Raw genomic sequence first — 23378 nt, 5'->3', positions numbered from 1 at the left:
ACCACACACAAAGGGCCACATATTGTATGATTCCACTTATATGAAAAGTCCAGACTAGACAAATCTGTAGAGACAGAAAGTAGACTGGTGGCCGCCCAGGTCTGGGGGCGGGGGGGGGGGGGCGGCGGGGAATGAGGAGTGACTGCTAACAAGGTTTCCTTTTGGCGCCCCAAATGCTCTAAACAGGGAAATGTTCTAAAATTAGATTGTGGTGATGGCTGCACTGTAAATATACTAAATACCTTTTAATTGTACACCTAAAACAGGTGAATTTTATGGTGTGCAAATTATATCTCAATAAAGTTTTTTTTTTTTTAAAGGTAAGGCACATTTTCAAGAATGGCTGGAATAAGCAAGCATTTCTTTTGCCACTCCACCTCACAAACCAACGCCCACACAAATGAAGCCAATGAGTGGCCAGGATCATTCAGTCCCCCTGGCTTGTATTGGATTTAGAACGTATTGCGTTAGCCTCAACAGCACGTTCAGTTTTTTAAGCTAAAAAGTTTTTCAATTTAAAGTTTTTAAATTCAGTCTGGTATCCACTCCCACCCACCAACCCCACTAAAAATTAGTTCTGCAGACGCACCTGGCGAGAGCAAGCGACAAGCTCCGAGGGGTAACACGCGCCCCGCCACCATGGAGGGGAAATGAGAGGTGCAGTTTCCACAAATGCCTCCCAACGCCCAGGTCCCCGCCACCGTCCGCCCGGCAGCCCGGGGCCGGGAACCAAAAAGCTGTACCTTGCCCCTGCCAGGTACATCCAGCCTGCAGCCCAGACGCTGAGCCTTAGCTCCTTCTTCCTGCGCGCTTCTACTCCTCCGACGCCCGCGGGGCACGGGGCGGGGCCGCCCCTCCGCAGCCAATCCCCGGGCGGCTGCAGCCCGGCCAGGCGGGAAGACCTGCGTGCTAGCTGCGCCGCGCCAGCAGTGCTCGCTAGGACGGTAACTGCACCGGCTCGGGAGCAAGCGTCCGCGGGCCCTGCTCCCGCTTTTAATAGACACCCTCCCCCCACACACACACCCAAAATATGCTTGCAGAGAGAGTGGAGCGAGTGACAGCGGCGCGCGCCTAGCTCTTTTAGGAGTGGAGGGGCTCCCATCCTGGGTAGGAGAGGTGCACGTGGAGCACTTGGGCTGCGTTTGAAGGCAGCGCCTGGCCGAGACCGGCTCAGTGCAGATGGGGAGCTGCTTACCCAAAACGTGGGGGGCCCTAACCACGCGGGCGCAACCGGCAGCACGTAGAGCTGCTGCTACCTTCCCCCAAACATGCACCCCGGACCCGCCTCTGCAGAGGCACTGACCCCGGCGCCCCCGGATCTGGGCGGGAGGTGGCGGGCGGGGAGGCGCCAGCCTCGGAGGGGAGGGGCGCGCGGAGAGGGCGGGCTGCCCGCTGGCGGCCCACCGTCCGTCGCGGCGCCGGGGACACTCCCGCCGCCTCCGCTTCGTCTCCCCTGGTCCCCGGGAGTGTGGGCAGGGCTGTCCCCGGGCTTCCGTGGGCCCGGCCTCTCCCACTTCGGGAGGAAAACGCAGGGGAAGCCCCCGGCGCCCGCCGCCCCCAGAGACCCGCGTAGCCCCCGGCCGTGCAGGCGCTGAAGACGAGCTCGGGCGGGGCCCCGGTGCGTCGTGCCTGTCGCCGTCCGTGTCCGGAGCGGCGGCTCGCGCCCGCCCGCTCGGCGCCCCGAACACCCCTCCCCGGGCCATAGGGGCCCCACCCTGCGGGGTGTAGGCGACGGCCGGCCCGGGACGAGCGGAGCAGCCGTCGCGGGGCCTCGCCGCGGCCTCTAGCGCCCCAGCCCCGGGGAATGCAGTGGCCCCCAGCCCCTGGCGCTTCTCCGTGTCTAAGCTGGGCCTCCTCGTTCGCCTGCTCCGCGGCCACGACGCTCCTGAGCCGCGCCGGCCGGGCCCCCCTCATGGCGGCCAAGTGGTTCAAGGAGTTCCCCCTGAACCTGAAGACAGTGTCGGAGCGGGCCAAGCCCGGCGGCGGGGGAGGCGGCAAATTGCGCAAGAACTCGGAGGCGGGCGGCGCGGGGCCCGCCCCGGGCAAGGGCCGAAAGAACTCGGCGGCCGAGCTGGGGAGCAGCCGGGCCGGGGTCGGCCCCCCCAAGGATAGCCGACTGTCCCGAGACAGCCTGCAGGGTCTGATTCAGGCCGCCGCGGGCAAGGGCCGCAAGAACTCCCGCGCCACCGAGGAGGAGCCCCACCGGGGCGCGGCCAAGAGCTCAGGCTGCAGCACCTACATCAACAGGCTCATCAAGGTGGATACTCAGGAGAAGAATGGGAAGAGCAACTACCCCAGCAGCAGTAGTAGCAGCAGCAGTAGCAACAGCAGCTCTTCCTCCGCGTCCTCTTCGCCTTCCTCCCTGGGACCCGAACTGGACAAGGGCAAGATTATTAAGCAGCAAGACACGGTAAGAATACAACCTCCCTTGGACCACCTCTCCCCTACTGAAGCGGAGCAGTGGGAAGGGAGCATCGTGAACCCGCTAAACTCTAGGGTTCTTTATACCTCAGAGAAGGTGAGGATGTATTTACCCCCTCTAACATTTGACTCCTAAGTGACCATTTAAAATAGATTTTGTTTTTTTTTAATCTTGAAAAATTCTCATTCTGGCGTTGGGGAACTTGGCAGAAATGTACTTCCCATTTAATTTTATCACTTTAGAAGAATAAGTGAATGAGACAGTTGGGTGCTTTGTTAAATGTGATCCCCTTGTAGATGTGGTTTATTTTAATTTAGAAATCCAGGGGAATTGCAAAGCTAGATTTGTGTGTAAATTTTATCCTTCTTGAGCTTAAGGAATGGTAACCTCTAAACTGTTTTAAGTACTGATTTCAGCTGCCCCCCCTTCTCTGCTTTTTGGAAGCGCCATCGTTCTTTGCACTTCAACCCAGTAAAGGGTTTCTCAGACCTTCACTAGCAGCACGAGATTACAGCCCTCTTTCATTCATCCCATGAACATTCACTGTGCAGGAGCCATATAGGATAAGGGGCACAGGGCTCTAAGGACTGCGGAGGCTACAGAGTAGGACAAGGAAATGCCCTGAAGGGAAATTACAGATCAGGACAGAAGGTGTTTCCTGCTTCTTACACACTGGAGGTTTTCTGGGTGCTGTCCAATGTGAGACAGTTAAGAAAAGGAGTGTGAACATGTGAAGAGACCCACTCATTCTTACAGAGATGAGTTGGGGTTTTGTTTGTTTCTTATTTTTTTTGGCTGCGTCGGGTCTTAGTTGCAGTGCTCAGGCTTCTCTCTAGTTGTGGCGTGCAGGAGGTTTTCTCTTCTCTAGTTGTGGTGCGCAGGCTCTAGAGCACGTGGGCTCTGTAGTTTGAGGCGCGAGAGCTCAGTAGCCCCGCACGTGGGATCTTAGTTCCCCGACCAGTGATCGAAACCCTGTCCCCTGCATTGTAAGGTGGAATCTTTACCCCTGGACCACCAGGGGAGTCCCCGTTCGTTTGTTTTTAAGTCTGCTGTTCCGTGTGAAGGAGAGAGAGAAGAGCTTACACCCAGCTTTCAGACTCCAGCCCAGCCGATCACTTCCCTGTCATGAGAACTTTAATTTTCTCTTGCCCGGTCTTCAAACATGTGGCCCACCCGGATAGAGTCAGGAGTGGTAGCACATACCACGTGTGTCTGCATTGGCACTTCTATTCATTCCTCCACTTATTCTGTCCACAAGTATTTACAGCGTACCTACCCCCCTGCCAGACACTGCCAGGAGAGCCATGGAAAGCTGATCAGCTCGTCCAGACATTAGTCAGTGGTCTCTCCATGTGTTTAACTAGATCATAAGCACCTTGCAGCCAAGCACTGAGTATCATGCTTCGTGTTCCTCGCTGTACCTTGGGGATGCAGTACACATGTTCAGGCAAGAAGAATGGAGTGAGGGAGTGAATGGTAATCACAGTCCTCTGCAGTGATTGCCCGGTTATTGGTCGTCGCTTCGAGATGTCTAAAGTTTCTTAGGCCATCTCCTCCCAGGAAGAGGACTCTCATCCAGGCTGTCCCCTCCTCCTCACTTCTCCCTGTTTAGCTGGATTCTTCTGCCAGCTCCAGTGGTGCTTCTCCATGAACTCTTTGGAGTATGTAATCAGAGATTGTACCAAGGCCTGGGGCTTCCTCCCTTAATTTTGATTCACCTTTGGTTTTTATTCCTCTCTCTCTCTTTAACTGGAATAAGTAGTTTATCTATACTATCCTAGCTGTTTATTTGTGGAGCCACGTTGACAATAGGGAAAGTGCTGTGCTTTAAAAATGAATATATCTTTTTTCCCCATAAAACTCTTCCTCCCTGAGAAGCACCTGTCAAGCTCAGGCTCCCTAAGCGCCCACATTGTCACCCAGCTGCTGCAGAACAGAACTATTGCACTTACACCACCTTCCCAGGCACTTTTCTATTTTTGGAAGGATGGATGCTTTCTGTAGCAAATACGGATCAAAACTCTATCTGATCGTAGTCTATGAGAATCAGTCTGCCTATAAATTATTGAACCTAGAACTCCCACAATACTCTTCAGCTCTGACCTATTTCTTAGGCTTCTTATTATGAAGCCTGCCTCTTTAGAGCTGTTACAAATTCCTTGAGGACAAAAAGTAAGTCTTGGTCTTATTTTATTCCCTCTCAGTGCCTAGCCAGTGCTGGTGGGTGTTCAGTATCAGTGGGTGATGGGCTGACTTAACCATGACTTTATTGCTCAACTGGTTGACATTAAAAAAAACAAAATCATGGAAAATGTAGTAGACCAGTTCATTTTTTTGTGCTCTAAAGCCATAGACATCTTCCACCTTCCGCCATCCACCCCTGCTACACTTTAACCAGCAAATGCCTTATTGCTTGGGGAGAGAGAGGGAGGTGAAAAGAGCCTTGGGGATAAGCAGGATAATTTAGATGGATTGTTGCCAATCAATTATACTACCAAAATAAACCAGATGTTTGTCCAACTGGGTGGATAATAGTGTAATCAAGTGCAAAAGCTCTTCAGAACTGGTTGGAAATTTTGACCTCTTTTTGGGTCTGCAGGTTTTTTAGCAGTCTTTTTGATACCATTGTCACTCTGGTATATGACAGTCCTTAGCAACTCCCCTGTCTGGTTCTTTTACAGGTCATCATTTTAGAAGACTACGCTGACCCTTATGATGCTAAACGGACGAAAGGCCAAAGGGATGCAGAAAGAGTAGGGGAGAATGATGGATACATGGAACCCTATGATGCACAGCAAATGATAACAGGTTTGTAACCAGGAGCTGCTTTATACAGACTGAAATCTCACACTCAGAACGTAGTAAAAATAATCACCAGTGTGTATTTTGGGAAGAGGGGAGAAGGGACTATACCAGATCCTGCTGAGTGGAAGAAACAGAAATTAGACTCAAAACTAAAGTCAAAATATCTGGTTAACATCCCTAATGGTTTTCTGTCCTTCAGTTTTAGAATTTGTGGGAGTCTTTAAAGTTTTTCTAATTCTATGCAAAATGACACTTGTGAATTTGCAGATCTGCTCAGAATGTGATCTTCAGTTTTAAGATTATTTAAATACACTTTTTGGCCACTTTCAAAGCTTTGACATCCATAATGGGAGTCATAAATCTGTACCAAGGGACTAACACATACTTAAAGTACTTTAAGTTGTTAAAAGTTGCAGAGGGCTTCCCTGGTGGCGCAGTGGTTGAGAGTCCGCCTGCCGATGCATGCAGGGGACATGGGTTTGTGCCCCGGTCCGGGAAGATCCCACATGCCGCGGAGCGGCTGGGCCCGTGAGCCATGGCCGCTGAGCCTGCGCGTCCGGAGCCTGTGCTCTGCAACGGGAGAGGCCACAACAGTGAGAGGCCTGCGTACCGCAAAAAAAAAAAAAAGTTGCAGACATGATGTGATCCTCTGTTTTATAGTAGAGGATTGATTTCTCAACAAGCTTTACGATATTGGAGGAAAAAAATTTAATTACTAAGGCATGAGTATTAATCACTGACATGAGCCAAACCACTCAAGGCAAACCTCCTAAAACCAAAGTTGACTACTCTTGTAACTTTTCAAGTTGGAATAATTCCGACTTGTGAGTTGAGCAATCACTGTCATTTTTTGTGTCACACTTTTCCCTTTTATTCATAATTCTCTTAAGTTGTGTAAACAATACCTTAAAAACTAATTATTTAGATTTATTTGTGCAATTTTAGAGTAAGTTATCTATTCACCTAATTTTCCTTAAAACATTCTTTAATCTGTAATGAAAAAATGCAGTTTCTAAGTACTGACTCAAGGGAGCCTTGTTTGAACATCGTGGGTTTCACGCCTGGGAAAGGAATAATTGGTCACACATTAAAGACTTTGTCTCTTCTGTTTAAAAACAGATGGAAAAGCTGTAAGCTCAGGCTCCATAAGCATAGTCTCAGAAGAGTTGAGCATGAGGGTAACTGCAGCACCCTGGAAGGGTCAAGACAGGCTTCAGAGTGAGACTGAGCTGCAGCAGGAAAGCACTGCTCTGTTTCCTGCTCTCTGCTTACAGAGATAAGGCATCACATTTGGGAAGGGTGTACCCTGACCAGGCTGTGACCCTGAAGGTCACTGGACTGTGACCTCTAATGAAATCTGTGAATGAAAGGAAGTGAAAATGAACTTAGTCAGAATTTTAAAAAATATCAGAGGCTTGAAAGGAATAGGAGGAAAGATTTTCTTTTACATAAAACTGAGGGAAAAGATTTTCTAAAAAAGCAAAAAATTAATGTTTTGTTTTGATTCACCTTTCTTTGTCCTTTGGTTTTTATTCCTCTCTTTCTCTTTAATTGGAGTAAGTAGTTTATCTATATTATCTCAGGTTTTTTGTTTTTTGTTTTTGTGGAGCAACACTGATAATAGGGAAAGTGCTTTGCTTTTTAAAAGTGAATGTCTTTTTCTCCCCCCATATAACCACCACAAAACCCTGAAACTAGGGGACCCTCATACTACCCCCTTGTTACAGGGTAGAAAATAAGATCAAAGAGATTCTGACTCTCCTATGTTCGTAAGACTCTTCAAGAGACAGAGCAGGAATCGGAACCCAGATCTTCCCACTCCAGACTGGGTGGTCTGCTTTCTACACCAAGCTGCCTCAGGACCTGTGAAATGATGTATGAAAAAGTTTAAACTTTACATATAAGCAAGACACCTTTCCACTCAGACTCACAAGGAAAGTTGTATTTAAAAGTCAAAAGTTGATATGTAACTTGTTGCTTTTCCCCAAAAAATAAATAAATAAAATTTAAAAATTAAAAAAATAAAAGTCAAAGTGTCCAATACGAAATAAATGTAATAATAGTAGTAGCTAGCATTTAATATTTGAACATTTATTAAGTTCCAGGCTCTGTTTTAAACAGTTTATCTGAATAAATTTACTTAGTAATACAAAACTAATGTATTCAATTGGAGGATAAATTCAAATTTATTAAAAATTTAAATTACTAACATTTAAGAATTACTAGCTTTTTTTCCTTTGCTCTTTTAAAAAATATTGGTGAATTTAAAAAGTCCTTCATTTAAAATATATATCACAAAGTACCTTCTTTGTGCTTTGTGATATATATTTATGTGCTGTATATATATAAAAAATATATATCACAAAGGTATAAGAGAATATACCTCTTATTCTACGCATAGGTTACACAGCTGGACAGAATAACAGGAAGTGGGTTTATCGGAAGCTGGGAATAAAAGATTTGCTGCTGGGTGGGTTTTTTTTTTTTTTTAAACCTTTTACTTTTTTCTGTCCAGTTTGCTCCCTGTGGGCTTGGTTGTCAAGTCCAAGCTCAGAAATGTCTCACATTTCTTGAGAAATGTTAGGGATTTTGTTTATTTCAGCAGGAGATAGAGAGGGTTCTGAAGAATATGATTTAACTGTGGAGCACCCAACTTCTGTACTGCCTTTTTGGGTGTGTTGTTTTGTTTTGTTTTGTTTTTTGGCCATGCCACGCAGCTTGTGGGATCTTAGTTCCCCGACCAGGGATTGAACCCGGGCCCTCGGCAGTGAGAGCATGGCATCCTAACCACTGGACCACCAGGGAATTCCCAGTACTGCCTTTTTAATACCTGTGAAGTGGAAGTAACATGCCTGATTTCAACAATATCTTGGATGTATAGAACACTGTTCATGATGGTATTTTGTAACAACCATCAGATATTTCCTAGGCATTTCTTTACCATGCACCCGGCCCTGTGCTGGGCTCTGGGCATCCAGGCAACAAGATGCACAGGACCCATGTCCTTATGGACCTCACAACCCAAGGGGCAAACAGACCTAACAGAGCGGAAAATACGTCACTTAGCACTTAGCCATGAAGAGGAGAATAAGAATCACCGTCTGCCTCAGGGAACAGAGGAAGGAACAGAAATAGAGGCATTTATTACTTTCCTATGGCCAAGGCTTAGGGGACCCAGGCTCCCTGGATTCCCCCCTGCCCAAAACTTTGCTCTTAACTTTTAAAAGCTAAGGATTTATAAATTTATGAATAAATGCTCACTTAGATGTCTCCAAAGGATTGTTAATAAAGATATGACAGTCAGTACAAGGCAATATTAGTTTAAACCTGTTGTTGTTCTGTTAGATTTGCAGGAACATTTTAGCTAAATAATTAGCAGAAACATTCTACTTAATTTAGCATGATAAGTTTTCGCCACCAGATTAAAACGTTAGCATTGGGAGGATCTTTAGAAGTTCCCTAAGATGAGCCAGCATTCAGCATGATAATTCCTTCTGCAGCTGGTATCACACAAGTCGAGCATCTACTAGGTGCCAAGTTGCCACATTACCCCACTAAATCCTACCACCCTGTGTAGTGGGTGTTAGAAGGCTCTGTTTTACAGATGAGGAAACCAAGGTTCAGAAAGATTCAATAACTTGTCCAAGTTATGCAGCTGGAGAGGGGGGATACCAGGTCATCCAACACCCTTTGGTTTTAGTTACCGAGCTCCGGTCACAGATTGTTTTTAAGTTTTTATTGTTGCCTCCAAATGGTTTTATTGGTTGGTGTAGATAGTCAAGTCTAAAGGAGAACCTCATTTTTTCAGTCTCCATTTAAAAAATTATCCATGATGGAAAAAATAGAAACAGAAGACTTTTTGATTTATTTACTTTGTCTATAGTTTGCTTGTTAAACTTAAGTTTCAGGACTTCTGAATTACATCTGCTTTTGTTCAGATATTTAGATTTGTTCGACAGGAGAATATTAATTTTAAATCAAAATTTAAACATTGGTAAAAGATCCCTATTGCTGATTCTAAGAGAAACATAGAGCCTTATGAGACTCTAAGTTTGATGTTTTGAATACATGGAATGGATTAAGGGAAAATGTACATTACAGAAATTGTAACTAGCATTCTACATGAAATCTTTGAGGCGTAAAGTAAGTTATGATAGAGAAGGCATGGGCTCTGGAGCTAGTAGTGAATGGCTGCCCTGCTGACTACTACACAGCCTCAGTCTTTTCACCTGTGACAATGGGCCAACACATCTCTTGCTGCATTATGATAAGGCCCCACTGAGCTGCAGGTGTAACACGCCTGGTACATGCATATGTGAAAAATATCACAATTATTTAGACACTCTGGAGAGAGAGTTCCATTTTCAAAGAGAATTCTGAACAAGTATAGGGGAATATTAATTGCTAACTAGAATTAATTTAGCAAGAGAAAGTCTTAGTCTTTTGCTGATGTTTTAAAATATAGATGGCATACTTAGGTACAGTGAGAGTTGGGAATTGAGAAGGGAAAATTTTCGGCCAGTATTATGTTTCACGGCAACCAGTTGCAGATACGAACTGGTGCAGGTCAGGCCTCAGTTCAGCCCTTGGTGAGATGGGTGTTTATCTGCAGCCCGTTGGCTGTATTCTGTTGTCTGCCGTGGTAAATGGCCTCTATCGGCAGAGCCAGGGCGTAGCTTCCTCTAGCCATTTCCTCCTTCTCAGGCTCGTTTCCTCTCGGAGCCAGCTCTGCACGTCAGGGGCTATTCTCCCTGCAGGAAGGGTCGGCTTGCAGCCCCCGCAATTGTTTCTGTTTCTATGGCGCCTCAGGTTGGGGGCAGCCAGGTGCTGGAAGGGACTGGAAGGTTACTCCCCTTGAAGGGGCAGATAGGCCCTGCGCTCAAGCCCTATTTTTCCCCGTAATTAAACATTGTTTAAAAAGATGATCATACTCTGCAGATTTTGCCCAATCCCAGGATCATCCTGGGAAGGAACATTCTCAGCTGTAGACTTTCCAGTGTTTTTCCCAGAGCTCTAAGTGTGCAGTGACTATCTAAAATAGAAGGAATACTGAATTCCCTGGCGGTCCAGTGGTTAGGGCTCCACGCCCTCACTGCGGAGGGCCTGGGTTCGATTCCTGGTCCGGGCACCTAAAATCCCACAAGACACGTGGTGTGGCCAAAAATAAAGAAAAGAAACAATCATATATTTGGGACTTCCCTGGTGGTCCAGTGGTTAAGAATCTGCACTTCCACTGCAGGGGGCACGGGTTCAATCCCTGGTTGGGGAGCGAGGATCCCATATGCCACGCAGTGCAGCCAAAAAAAAAATTAATAAAATGAAATAGAAGGAATACAAGTGCTGCCTCATCTCAAAAGTAAAAACCCAAATACATGTGTAATAAGAACTCAAGAGTCTAATCACTGTACATCATTTTAACACAAACTCATTGAAATTTCCTGTGAGCAGGACTCCTTCTATCTTAAGGTTGGAGTCAAGCCTTTTTCTATTTTGTTCGACTGGGACAGAATTGAAGCAAGGACCTTAGGAAAGGTTTCCCCAGCCTATGCCAGTCTGAGGGTAAACTTAGGTTTTGATCAGAAACTTTAAAATTCTAAATTAGTCCTTTGAACTCCTTTGTGTTTTCTCTTTCCTCTTTCCTAGTTCTGTAGAAAAGTTCTTTTTCATAAATTCCAGGCTTATCTTAATTGAACCAAGAGTAGAGTGAGTTTTTTGTTTCTTGTTTTCCATAACTCCATCTAGAATAAGCCATGAAGAAAAAAGACTGTCGATTGAAAGTCAAGAGGCTTGAACCAGAGATGCAGGAGACCTCAAATAACCCCAGGCACCTTCCTGGCCTGGTGATGGGGAATAGTCCTTCTAACTCTCACATTCGGATGTGGAAGTTTTTGATAGTAGGAGGACCCTTTTCCTTGGGCTGGGGCTAGCAATGATAAGATTAGCTCTGGAGGGCAGGAGGAACTGGGATGGGGACTGTGGGGACCCAGGTGTTGTGGGAGTGCTTCTCGGGCTTAGCTTCTTATTAGAATCACCTGGGGGAGCTTTTGCAACTCTGACTCCCAGACTCTACCCCAGCTCAATTCAGTCAGGACCTGTGGTGATGGGACCCAGCCATGAGTATTTGTTAAAGCTCCCCCAGGTGATTCTAATGCACTAGAACTGCAGTTTTATAGGATTGGAGCCGGCTGCAGTAAGGGGCCCTATCCAGCAGAATTAGAACCTCATCCTACAAATAAATTCTGCCCCTTTGACTTTAGTGTCCTGATTTTAATAACTTTTCCCTAGAATGTATCCTTTCCTTGTTGTAGAAGTCTTATGGAGTCAGTGATCCTTCTCTATAGAGTGTCACCATGCCCATTTTCAGTTGCCTGGAGAAAGTCTCACTTTCCTTCATTTCTATGGCACTGTAAGTCTCCTGATCCTCTTCCTCCTTACCTGACCATTCCTTCTCAGTCTTCTTTGGTGGCATCTCTTCTTCCAACCACCCTTAACTGAAGAAGTCCCAGATTTTGCCTTTGATCCTCTTTCCTTTTCAATCAGCCTCCTTTTCTCTGGCGATGGCTTTCATTCTCACAATACCAACAATGATCCATTTGTGAGTAACTCCTTGACATGTACCTCTGACCTTCATCTCTCTGCCAGGCTCCAGGTCCATACCGTCTGTCACCTGCCTGGAGAAGTTCTAGAGCTCCTTCCCCTCCCTCTCTCCTCCCATCCATCCATCCAACCATTATTTAGCACAACTGTTTCCTACAAAGTCAAACAAGACATGGGGGTCCCTGGCCTGGCAGTCTCCACCAAATTGGAAATACAGACACATCAACAAATAAATCCATACACTGAGAGAGATGTAAGGTGAGAGTGGGTTGGCAAAGCGGTGGCACCTGGGGGCATGGGGCACTGGAGGAGAAGGTAGGCAAGAAGGAGGAGGAGATGCTAGGCTAGACTCCAAAGGATTGGCAGATCACCGGAACACTGGTGGGTGTAAGACAGTGCAGTGTGCAGGGAACTTCAGAAGTTCCGTTTGGTTGGAACAAAGAATTGGATTTTAAGGGGTTCAGGGATAGGGTGGTATTGAGAGAAGAAATTGGAGAGGGAGGCAGTGATGTGACCACAGAAGGTGTCCCATGCCATGCTGAGCAGTTTGCACTTTGTAAGTGGACATTTGAGAACTTATTGGGTGTTAAGTGATGAGGTGAGATGTTTGTGTTAGAAAAGTCCTCCTTCATTGTGACCGGGTGGACGGATTGAAGGCTTCCTCATGGGCATTTAGAGGAACCACAGCATGATGCTTCTGTTGGCCTATATCACCAGCTCTGGTTGTCAGAGACTCTAGTCATCGCTGACTCTACCTGCCAAGGCCTCTGGGCCCCAAGCTGGTCAGTCCCCAGACGCTGCTTCTTCCTTCCCACTGTGGCTGGCCGGCTGGTTAGCTGGTGGTTGGTTGATTTGCATCCGGTTTTTTGCATCCATTTCTGTGCCTCCGTTCAGACCATACTTTTATTCTATCCTGTACACTGTGTTGGAGTTATCTTCCAGCAAATCACAAATATAATTATTATTACCTGTTTAAAAACTAGCAATGGTTCTCCACAATATAAACTTTTTAATTCTGGCTTTTAAAACGTCTGCACTTTGGTGCCTGTCCTGCCTACTTTTCCAGCTTCTTCTCCCGCTACCCCTCTCCTCTCTTGGCCTCTGTCCTTTGAACTTCTCTCTCGATTCCCCCTGATGGGAACAAGCCCTTTCTGGTTCCCACCTCCATATCTTCACTCATGCAGCTTCCTCCACTGGAAATGACCTTCTCTATCAAAGTCAATGCATCTTCCATTTCTCTTCCACTTGGAGTCAGTCCAAGTGTGGTGGCTAAGAGTATGGCTTCTAGAGCCCAACTTCCTGCTTTTGAATCCAGGCTTTGCACTTACTGGTTTGGGCAATTTCCTTAAACTCTTTGTGCTTCAGTTTTCTCTTCTGTTATATAGGGAACTAATAGAACCTATCTCATAGGGCGGTTGTGAAAATTACAGTGCACTTAGAAAAATGCATAATGCATAGTACACTATGGCTAAATGTTAGCTCTTGAGATATTATTTTTGTTGTTTTTCCCCCAACTCCTTTTACTTTTATTTATTCTGTCGTTGTTAGCCTGTTAAGTATTATTTGTGAATATGTCACTACGTCGAAACCGCCTAGAAGTCAAGAACTCTGACGCACATAAAGATCTTACCTCAGTGTATGTGGTGGCCCAGTGCTTGAATATAGTAAACACTCAATTTTTATGAACATACTTTGATCACAGCTTCCTAACAAGATGTAAACGCTTTGAAGGTGAACCACACTCAAGAGGAGACAGGGGGACCGGGAGTTGTGGAGCAGGTTGCCTTGAGGCCACTTCTCCAAACTGCATGCGCACAGCCCCAGAGGCAGGCCTGTCTTCGGTTGTGATCCCCTAATCGTTGGACTCGATCCTATTATCTGGCTTGATCCTATTATCTGGCTCAGGCAACTGGCGGGAAGAAGTCGTAGGGCCCTTCCCCCAGCTGGGCAGCCATCAGCCCAGTAAGGAACAATCCAGGCGTTCTAGGCCACCTTCAACCAGACAGACCTGTCGGTGGGGGGTGCAGTGGTAACTGGGTTCATCACCGGGCTTCCGTGACACCTTTTCTTCAAAAGTATTGTGAATGGTGTGTGTTTTTCAGAAATCAGACGACGAGGTTCCAAAGACCCTCTGGTGAAGGCTCTTCAGCTGCTCGACAGCCCCTGTGAGCCAGGGGAGAACGGCACGAAGCCCGAGGCGCTGGCCAAGAGACGGAGCTCCAAGGAGCTGCTGGGAAAGCCGCCGCAGCTGTACGACACGCCCTACGAGCCGGCGGCTGAAGGCGGCCCGCGCGCCGAGGGGCCGGAGCGGAAGGCGCGGCTGCCCCAGGACGACGAGAGGCCCGCGGCCGAGTACGAGCAGCCCTGGGAGTGGAAGAAGGAGCAGATCGTGCGGGCGCTGTCGGGTGAGGGCTGGGTCCGCGCCCCCCGCTCCCTCCTGCTTTCTGCTTCCCTGATGGAAAACCCCGCCAGCCGCAGCCGGGGCTTTGCAGCCAAGGCTCTTTCCTTTATGTTCCTCAACTGCAAGCCTCTTTTCCCAAGAAATCTGATGATATGGGGAAACGAGAATTTGGCTATGGTTGGAAGACCAGGAATGAAGACGAGCCCTTAATGTTGCATGTATCCTGTATCCTTCTGGGTATCTTTATTTTCCTTTATCTTGGCAGTACGCGACTATTTTGGAAATGCCTTAAGTCACTATTGAAAAACCTTATCTAATCACCACCAAAGCTATCAAATTGAGAGCAGCTTTTTCTAACTCTTACTTGGTGCTACTCTTCAAACCTGTTAAAATCCCTGTTTATAAGATGCCAGTAGTGGATCAAATGGATTAGAGGAGAGGTGGTTGGAAAGCTGGAGGAAGCTAGCTTTTTTTTCCTGTCAAAAATCCTCCTGAAGGAATCAATTCTTCAAGTATGAACTTTTTTTAATAACTTAAGAGGAAGTTGATAAGTAGATTGTCAATAGTTATTAAAGGTAATTCTCCCTCCTGCTTCTCCCTGGCCACCGAATTTCTTTTGCCTTTGATTTTAAAAGTTAGGGCTATCTTTTCCCTCTAACAGTAAAGCTATGTTTTTGATTAAAAGTGTAGGCAGTGTAGGGAATTCCCTGGCGGTCCAGTGGTTAAGATGCTGTGTTTCCACTGCAGGGGGCACGGGTTCGATCCCTAGTCAGGGAACTAAGTACGATCCTTAAGCCACACAGCCAAACAAACAAAAAGTATAGTCAATGTAAAGGGTGAATAGAAAAGGTAGTTTGTTCGATAGCAAACATTTGAGTCAGGTTTTCTGTTTGTGTTTGCTTTAATTTTTTTATATAATTTTATTGAAGTATAGTTGATTTACAATGTTGTGTTAATTTCTGCTGTACAGCAAAGTGATTCAGTTATACATATATATATTCTTTTTCATATTCTTTTCCATTATGGTTTATCACAGGATATTGAATATAGTTCCCTGTGCTATACAGTAAGACCTTGTTGTTTATCCTATATATAATAGTTTGTATCTGCTAATCCCAAACTCCCAATGCTTCCCTCCCCCACCCCCAAATCAGTTTTTGTCTTATTTTAGAATTGTTTTCCACAAATCTCTGCTGGGCACCTGCTACAGTGCTAGATGCTGCTCATTTTATCTCTTTATCTTCTATCCAACCTAGATGTCATAGCATCTTTAAGGCACTATTAGTAGTTTTTTTCTGAGTTGATTTTTGTCTTTATTATTTCACAGTGAAAACTTCATTTGGTGTCAAAGAATGATATGCACTCTTGCAGGGAGTGATTACCTGTAACTCTGTTTAGTCTCTTATTCTAAATATACCAAAACAAAGAGTTTTTTATAAGTGCATGCTGAAGGGACTTCCCTGGTGGTCCAGAGGTTAAGACTTCCCTTCCAATGCAGGGGGTACGGGTTCGATCCCTGGTCGGGGAGCTAAGCTCCTACATGCCTCATGGCCAAGAAGAAACAAAACATAAAACAGAAGCAATATTATAAAAAATTCAATAAAGACTTTAAAAATGGTCCACATCGAAAAAATCTTTAAAAAAAAAAAAGAACATGCTGAAATATACTAAAGTGGTTTCCTCTCATAATCTAAAACTGTTCTACATTAATAAATATCTTGCAGAAAAAGTGGCTGCATGTGGATGCTAACAGTATGATCAGATATCAAAGACAGCAGGAGCTCAGCTATCCCAGGGCCTTTTGCAGTATCTTTTTAAATTAATTTATTTTATTTATTTATTTTTGGTTGCGTTGGGTCTCCGTTGTTGCACGCGGACTTCCTCTAGTTGTGGTGAGCTGGGGCTACTCTTCATGGCAGTGCGCGGGTTTCTCATTGCGATGACTTCTCTTGTTGCAGAGCACGGGCTCTAGGAGTGTGGACTCCAGTAGTTGTGGCACGAGGGCTCAGTAGTTGTGGCTCGCAGGCTCTAGAGCGCAGGCTAAGTAGTTGTGGCATGAGGGCTTAGTTGCTCCACGGCACGTGGGATCTTCCCGGACCAGGGCTCCAAACTGTGTCCCCTGCATCGGCAGGCGGATTCTTAACCACTGCATCACCAGGGAAATCCCTTGCAATGTATTTTAGCTCAAATTAAAGAGGGGGAAAAGCTTCTTTCCTAAGATGAGGCAGACAAGGTCTTTTCTTTGAAGTTTACGTGGGTCACCTCAGTGGCCTCTGATGTTAAATGGAGGCTTCCTTCCAGTTCAGTTTGAAGGCTCTGAGCGACCTTCCGTCAAGGAGGAGACAGTGAGGCAGCACCACCGACAGAAGAGTTGGACCCAGAAGATCTTGAAGCCAACCCTCTCTGACCACAGTGAGGGGGAAAGAGTGGACCCAGCCCTGCCACTGGAGAAGCAGCCGTGAGTCTCCTCCACAGATACGTGTAACACACAATGACCGGGAACTTGGTCGGGGCACACTGGACCATTTTACATGATTCTTTTTGGTGCTGAATACTTGTCTGGGTGAGACTTATTAGTGAAAACCCATTTTCAAAGCCCAGTGCATTTGTGCAGAGTAGAGAATGCACTGCATCCCCAGAACCTGATCTCAAATTCCATTCCTCCGCATAGAGTGAAAACTTTTAAAATGACACTAGCCCTGTTAACTCCCTCTTAGGTGATTGATAGGTTTTGTGATCCAGGATTACCCACATCTCATTTTGTCTATTTTCAATGGGAAGCAGGATCTAGTCCAGCTCTTGAGCTTTCACTAGAAGTTCATTTCAAATAATGCTTTATGGAATGATGCCCTGTCTGGACTGGTATCTTGATGCTCATGGTTTCTCCCCCTGCCCCATTTTTCAGTTGGTATCATGGTGCCATCACCCGTGCTGAGGCTGAGAGTCGACTACAACCCTGCAAAGAAGCTGGGTACCTGGTTCGAAACAGCGAGTCAGGGACCAGTAGGTACTCCATTGCACTAAAGTGAGTATCGTAGCCTCCCTGTCCGGATGCAGGAGAGGAGACTTTCCTATCGTGGGTAGATGACCAGGCAAAAAAGCTATACTTTGAAGGTGGTTCACAGGGGTATGTACTGTCAGAAAATAAGATGCATTTGCTTGGACAACAGAGTAAGACATGCTCTGATTAGAATGCACAATTGGGGGAATTCCCTGGCGGTCCAGTGGTTAGGACTCAGCACTTTCACTGACGTGTAGCCCCAGGTTCAATCCCTGGTTGAGGAACTAAGTTCCTGCAAGCCGCATGGCATGGCCAAAAACAAAAAAAGAATACCGAATTGGTGTTGGGTAACTGTCCCAATACCTCTTATGATAAAGAGAGTCCTATTTTATTACTGTTGTACATTGATCACTTTCTGCCTTACATTACGTGATCTAAAGTAGGTCCTCTCAGCAGAGAAATAATTCTTGATAAAAAAAATAATTTCTAACAGGATAGTTCAGTGGTTCTTTTATTCCCTAGTGTTTGGGACTTTAATAAATCTGATCCCTTGATTGTCAAAATGCCAGCTGCAATTTTGGTACTAGTTTCTTTTGATGAAAAAGGAAACACTGCCTTGCAATGACTCCCCTGCCCAGTTGTACACAGAACATTCATTTTGGCCTGGTAGGCCTGGTGGAGCTGGTGTCATGGAAATTCTCCTTGCTCTTGCGAGTTCAGTGGTGCTATATTGGAGGATTATTGTCAAGAGCCCTAACAGCATTTCCTTCCTGAGGAAGCTGAGCCCCTGCAGCTGAAACAATCAGACTGGAGGGGATAAGAGGTTGTCGGGGGGAGCAGCATGGCTCAGAAAACGGGATAGGCCACCAGATACACAATACCAGGAATAGCTTTGCTGTGTTCCTGAGACTGGTGCTCGTGGATTAGATCTTTGAGCCTTCGGTGCCAGCTGTCATTATACACAACCAGGAACAGTCTTTCCAGATTGGGTTGGCCGTGGGGGGAGGAAGGAAACAGTTTTATTATTATTATTATTCTTAATGTGTTCTTTGGGGAGGAAACCTTACACATGTCCTTTTAGCCATGACAAAGAGAGTGAGTTTAAACCTCACCTTCGTGGTCTCATACTTGGGTTTAAGCACTAGTTTGGCAATTTGGGGGCCAGGAGGGACTGGACATTTTTTTTTCTTTTTGGTCCAGTGCCTGATGACTTGTGTGTATTCAGGATAAACAACCCAAGGGGTGCTACACATCTAGCTGAGGGCTGTGAAGCTTCTGAGAGCTTCACTGGAGTGCTGACTGCTTTTCTGTTTGAATATCACAGTTCCAGGAATGGATGGGAACCTGTTCGCCTGTGAATCTGGCTGAGATTGTTTTCAGTGGGGAGGGATCCCTCTGCTCACTCATTCATGTCTTCTCCTCAATTTTGGTTTTGTTCCAGGACGAGTCAAGGATGTGTCCACATCATAGTGGCTCAGACCAAAGACAACAAGTACACCCTGAATCAGACGAGTGCTGTCTTTGACAGCATCCCGGAAGTGGTACACTATTACTCCAACGAGAAGCTGCCTTTCAAGGGGGCAGAACATATGACCTTGCTCTACCCGGTGCACAGCAAGCTGCACTAAGGTTCAGCCACCAAAAGCCCCAGCGGGGCCTCTCACACCTAGGAGGGCATCAGCACCCAACCAGTATCTCAGGGGACAAGGCTGGACTGCACCATGATATTTTGGAGGAAGCGGGACGCTTCATTTAGGAGTCCAAAAGTCTTCGGCCTTGAATCCATTCCATGACACTTGGTTACTGACCTGTCCCTTTTCTCCTTGCTAAGTAGTTCTACAATGAGAAACCATAATTTACCAGTTGCCTCCAGTCCTGGAGTAGGGTGCTCTATTCGGGGCGTGACCCTCAGGAAAGGTAAGTCAGGAGTCCAAAAATATTAAGATTCTCCAAAAATGTGCTAGTTGTTCCGTGGAATACCTGGTCTCCAAACAAACCAACAAAAATGCACTTGGCTTTTACATAAGACAACAAAAAATGATCATGTGGACCCAAAGAGCATGTAATACGGGACCCCTTCTTGGGGGAAAAGCACGAACAGTGGAAAATACGTAAATAGTGGGCACTTTGGAGAAAGCTATATTTCTCTCTTGAGGGTCCTAGTTCAGCTCCGGAGTCCATAAAAATTCACAACTGTAGGGTCTGGCAAAAGGATTATTAAGAAAGTTTGTGTTTTCTCAATTTCTGTGGACTTTTTCAGCAAATCAGTAATATAAGCATAAATAAGAAGGAAGATGCCTCTGATTTAAGAATCACCAACATAATTAAGCATTGGCAGCATTACCATTATTCTGAATTACAGAATAAAATACACAACGAAGATTTCATTTCTGATTTTTAACAAATCTGAAAATTTACAAAGCTCAACAGCTGTTTTCTTATTGAATAATTATACAGAACTTCTGATATATTTTGTTTCACCTTTGCTCATTTTAGTTATTGGAGCCATTTTTAATTTTTATCCCTAAAATTGGATTCACTTTGTATTTTAGAGTAACTTAAAAATATATATATATAGGGAGTTCCCTGGCGGTCCAGTGGTTACAACTCCACATCTCACTGCCCAGGGCCCGGGGTTCAATCCCTGGTTGGGGAACTAAGATCCCACAAGTCACGCATGTATATGTATATATACATAAACTCTAGGATATGATTGTGTGACCTGGGTCTCTAAAACCTGCAAAGTTTCTCTCATGCTGTACAAAGCAGACCGGTTGGCACCGTATAAAAATATTTTAAAAGACTGGCATTTTCTCTATCTACTACTGCTTAAAGATATTAAAATAATATTCATAGTACCATTATCATTTATTGTGAACTTGTATCGCCAATGTACTTACTGTGAAAAAAAAAAACTGTGGGAATGGCATACTGTGAGAAGGCTACAGTGAGTGGCTCTATAATTACAACTGAGCAGATGTTTCTGTATTCTGGGGTTTGTAATTTGGTTCTTGAAACTGGTCCAGATGCAAATGTGCTGACTGTCATCAATGAAAAGTTAACTTTTGTAACTAATGTTAAATACACAAAAGAAATGTTGATTCGGTTAATTTTTAGGAAAACATATCCTTCTAGTTATTAGTAATCATTTTACTATTATGATTTAGAGATTAGTAAATATTCGCTTCTTTATTCAGTTAAGATTGTAGCCAAAGAGTCGTGTGATCTTTGTTTTTAAAACTTTGAAAGGAACTTTTCCTCACTGGATGTCAAAGATTTTATTAATCAAGAACGTTCTGTTTTTTAAGTACTGATAGAATTTTTTAATGTATTGGTTTACGTACTATATCTTTAGTACGAGATTTTTTTTTTAATTTTTAGCATTTGTAGTTCCAATTCCATTAAACAAATATTTATTATCTTCCACATACAAATAATTCATTCTGTTAAACTTATTTTCAGTTCAACATTCTAGAAATGAAACCTTATTTTTTACTTAAACGTATTCTACAAAGGAAATACAGCAGTCACCCTAATTTTAATAAATGCTGAAAGCTTTGTAAACTTTTTCTTTGTGCACTAAATGATTTTTGGCCCATACCCAGCAACTGTGATGAATGTAATAATGAAATAACATTTTGAAAGCAGACCTGATACATTAAGTATTTATTGAGCTTCTATCATAGGCTCAGTATTGTGCTTTCTCTATATTGTTTTTCTGTGACAGTCATGCTGTTTTCTTTATATAATTAAAAGTGGAGATGTGGAGTTTATATATGGTCCAGTTCCTTCACAATTGTACAGGAGGTTATAATAAGAAGAAATATAGTAAATTCGTAGAAGGGGGGTAAGCTACTATTTTCTTCAGGTTGTGACACAAGCTGACAAAAGCCAGGGAATTCACAGCTGGGTGGTGGCACAAAGTACCATATGTTCTAAAAACAATTAGGCCCAGCAGGGTTTCCCTAATGGCTTCCTTGTTAAGCCTCCAGGGCCAGCTGAGCTGAAGCCCTCTTGACATGTCTCCTCTCTGAGCTCTGAATGCTTGTGCTTTTTGTCATTTTGTCTTGATACAAGTATTTAACTGTAGTCGTAATTCTTTTGAATTCATTCAGTCTCCCAGAATATTTTCTGATTCTTTCTGGAGAGAATAATGTCTTCTAGCAAATTTGTACTCATTTGCCTTGAATTTTAGCATCCATGGAGCTTCCTACAACTGTTCCTTCCCCTTTATCACACCTCCTTTTAAAAAAATGCTCTGGGCTTCCCTGGTGGCGCAGTGGTTGAGAGTCTGCCTGCCGATGCAGGGGACACGGGTTCGTGCCCCGGTCCGGGAGGATCCCACATGCCGTGGAGCGGCTGGGCCCGTGAGCCATGGCTGCGGAGCCTGTGCTCCGCAACGGGAGAGGCCACAACAGTGAGAGGCCCACGTACCGCAAAAAAAAAAAAAAAAAAAAAAAAAATGCTCTGTTCCAGGTTATGAGTTTATTTCATTGGCTCATTTCAGGCCTATAAGAACGGAGGGTAAAGGGACACTTCTATTTATTTTGCTACCATAGCTGTTTCTATCAGGATGGATTTCAACCACTGGAGTTGGTGTATTTAAATAAGTAGGAATAAAATAATGGAGAAATGGTAATGTATGTATAGAAAGGTAAATGCTGATATGCCTGTTCTGTTCTGAGGATGGAAGTGTCCTTTTCAGTTATCCAAAGTACTTTCTTAAGAATCATATATAAAAAGAGCCTTTATTCTTATCTGTTCAAAGTCTCCATGCTTGGCGGAATTGTTACTCATTTATTGGCCTCTGCCAGAGGATGGGGAGGTGGGCAGATGATCCGTAGGGACAGCCAGAAGATTTTGAGATAGGTAGGAAAATAACCCTAAGTTATTAATTGGGTCATTTGACTATGTCATTAGTCTGTTAACGGCCACTGTTAGTGAATAAATCTTAATACTTAATTCAGAAGAACAACTGAGCATCTGAGACATTCTTCAAGTTGCTTTTTAAATGAGAGTAGCATTTCTATTCTATTAAAATGTCCTTTTTTAGTCAAAGGTTAATGGCTCATTTTTCCTTCAGTCTAGGGGTATATTTCATTTCCCTTCTCTCCTCATCCTTTTCATATTTAGCAGAATTTATTTGATACCTTTCTCACACGTCTCATTCATTCGTTGTCTCTTTCTTATTTTCTGTAACCAGCACTATTTTGGCCTTATGATCTCTTTAGAATCACTCTTCTTTATTGTTGTCTCCAATTTTTGTACCCCCATTAACTTGGACTTAGAGAAACTTGGCCTGCAGTGAACCTTAATTTATTCTCCTTAATTTCTGACGCTATAGAAAGAAAACGGTGGTGTGTTACTGCCATCTAATGGAGAGAAAGAAAACTGCAGTGGGAAAACAAAGCGCATTTAGGGCAGGGTTTTCTGAAGCATTTCTGATACAGTCCTTAGCAAGAAAATGATGACACAGCAGTTGCCATCTTGAAATCTGCCCTTTCCTGCGGAAAGGGTGATTTGCAACCTAATACAACCATCGTCACGAGGCCTCTGGACTATGGCTGGATCATGTCGTTTAGAATCTGAAATTTTAATGAATATGCTGGCAACAGATCATTGAGACAGGCATCTCATTTTGTCAAGTTCTTACCCATTCAGTTATTTTGTCAGGGGGCCTTAACATTTTAAGTATCAACTAATACATAGTTTTAACTTCTGAAAATATCTGAAGATTGTATGTAATACTGGTGCCTATCGGTAGTGCTTTAGTAATTTATATTATATCAGAAAGATTTTATAAAAATTTCTGGATGTACTGCAGTAGCCAATATAAGCTGCATGCCCGCCTGAAGATTGGTTTACTCTGAAATGTAACTTTAAATAAACATTATTCCAGGAAAACCAGTGTTTCTGCTTGAGTCAATTAGTTTTGAGAATCACCTCCCTTCATAAAAAACACTTTTCTGCTATAGCAGAGAGGGTCAAAAGTTTCGTTTGCAATCGCCGTTGATGAAATGTATAAACAAACCGCAATTGAACATAACCAGCAGACGTGACCTTAATTTTTGTTCTGAGTTCACCTTTAGAGCCCTCCTGTTATGTTTTCTGTCCCAAATAAAACAGGGCCACACTGAAGCTCGCCTCTTCCT

General features: G+C 44.5%; 2 protein-coding genes across 13 annotated transcripts in view; one reads left to right on the top strand and one right to left on the bottom strand.

Annotated features, from left to right (window-relative positions):
- The window catches only part of TDRD10 (tudor domain containing 10), a 93758-nt gene that overhangs the window by 53174 nt on the left and 17206 nt on the right, over positions 1 to 23378 (bottom strand). For 8 of the 12 annotated variants that reach the window (XR_003430402.1, XM_027094963.1, XM_027094964.1 and 5 more), the window contains exon 1: positions 744 to 1724. The exons of 3 other annotated variants lie outside the window; for them this stretch is intronic. Coding sequence is in view for 7 of the 9 variants with exons in the window: in XM_027094963.1 (XP_026950764.1) it covers positions 744 to 1703 (960 nt within the window). In the remaining 2 variants the exon portion in view is untranslated. One more of the 12 variants, XM_027094974.1, reaches the window with a different exon arrangement.
- Positions 1779 to 19866, top strand: SHE (Src homology 2 domain containing E). Its single transcript, XM_027094975.1, has 6 exons — positions 1779 to 2410; positions 5104 to 5230; positions 13927 to 14229; positions 16527 to 16683; positions 17131 to 17250; positions 18668 to 19866. The coding sequence occupies exons 1-6, from the start codon at positions 1805 to 1807 to the stop codon at positions 18852 to 18854; spliced, it is 1500 nt and encodes a 499-aa protein (XP_026950776.1). The 5' UTR covers positions 1779 to 1804; the 3' UTR covers positions 18855 to 19866.

The sequence above is a fragment of the Aethalodelphis obliquidens genome, unplaced genomic scaffold (assembly GCF_003676395.1).
Source record: "Aethalodelphis obliquidens isolate GAN/ISIS:26980383/991018 unplaced genomic scaffold, ASM367639v1 scaffold90, whole genome shotgun sequence".
NCBI classification, from domain to species: domain Eukaryota; kingdom Metazoa; phylum Chordata; class Mammalia; order Artiodactyla; family Delphinidae; genus Aethalodelphis; species Aethalodelphis obliquidens.
The sequence above is the reverse complement of the archived record's forward strand: the minus strand, read 5'-3'. Positions and strand labels throughout refer to the sequence as shown.

Bases quoted from the DNA above. Each gene is read 5' to 3' on its own strand.
- SHE (XM_027094975.1), top strand. From the start codon at position 1,805: ATGCAGTGGCCCCCAGCCCCTGGCGCTTCTCCGTGTCTAAGCTGGGCC. The intron at 16,684-17,130 runs GTGAGTCTCCTC...CCCATTTTTCAG, and splicing joins CTGCCACTGGAGAAGCAGCC to TTGGTATCATGGTGCCATCA. The intron at 17,251-18,667 runs GTGAGTATCGTA...GTTTTGTTCCAG, and splicing joins AGGTACTCCATTGCACTAAA to GACGAGTCAAGGATGTGTCC.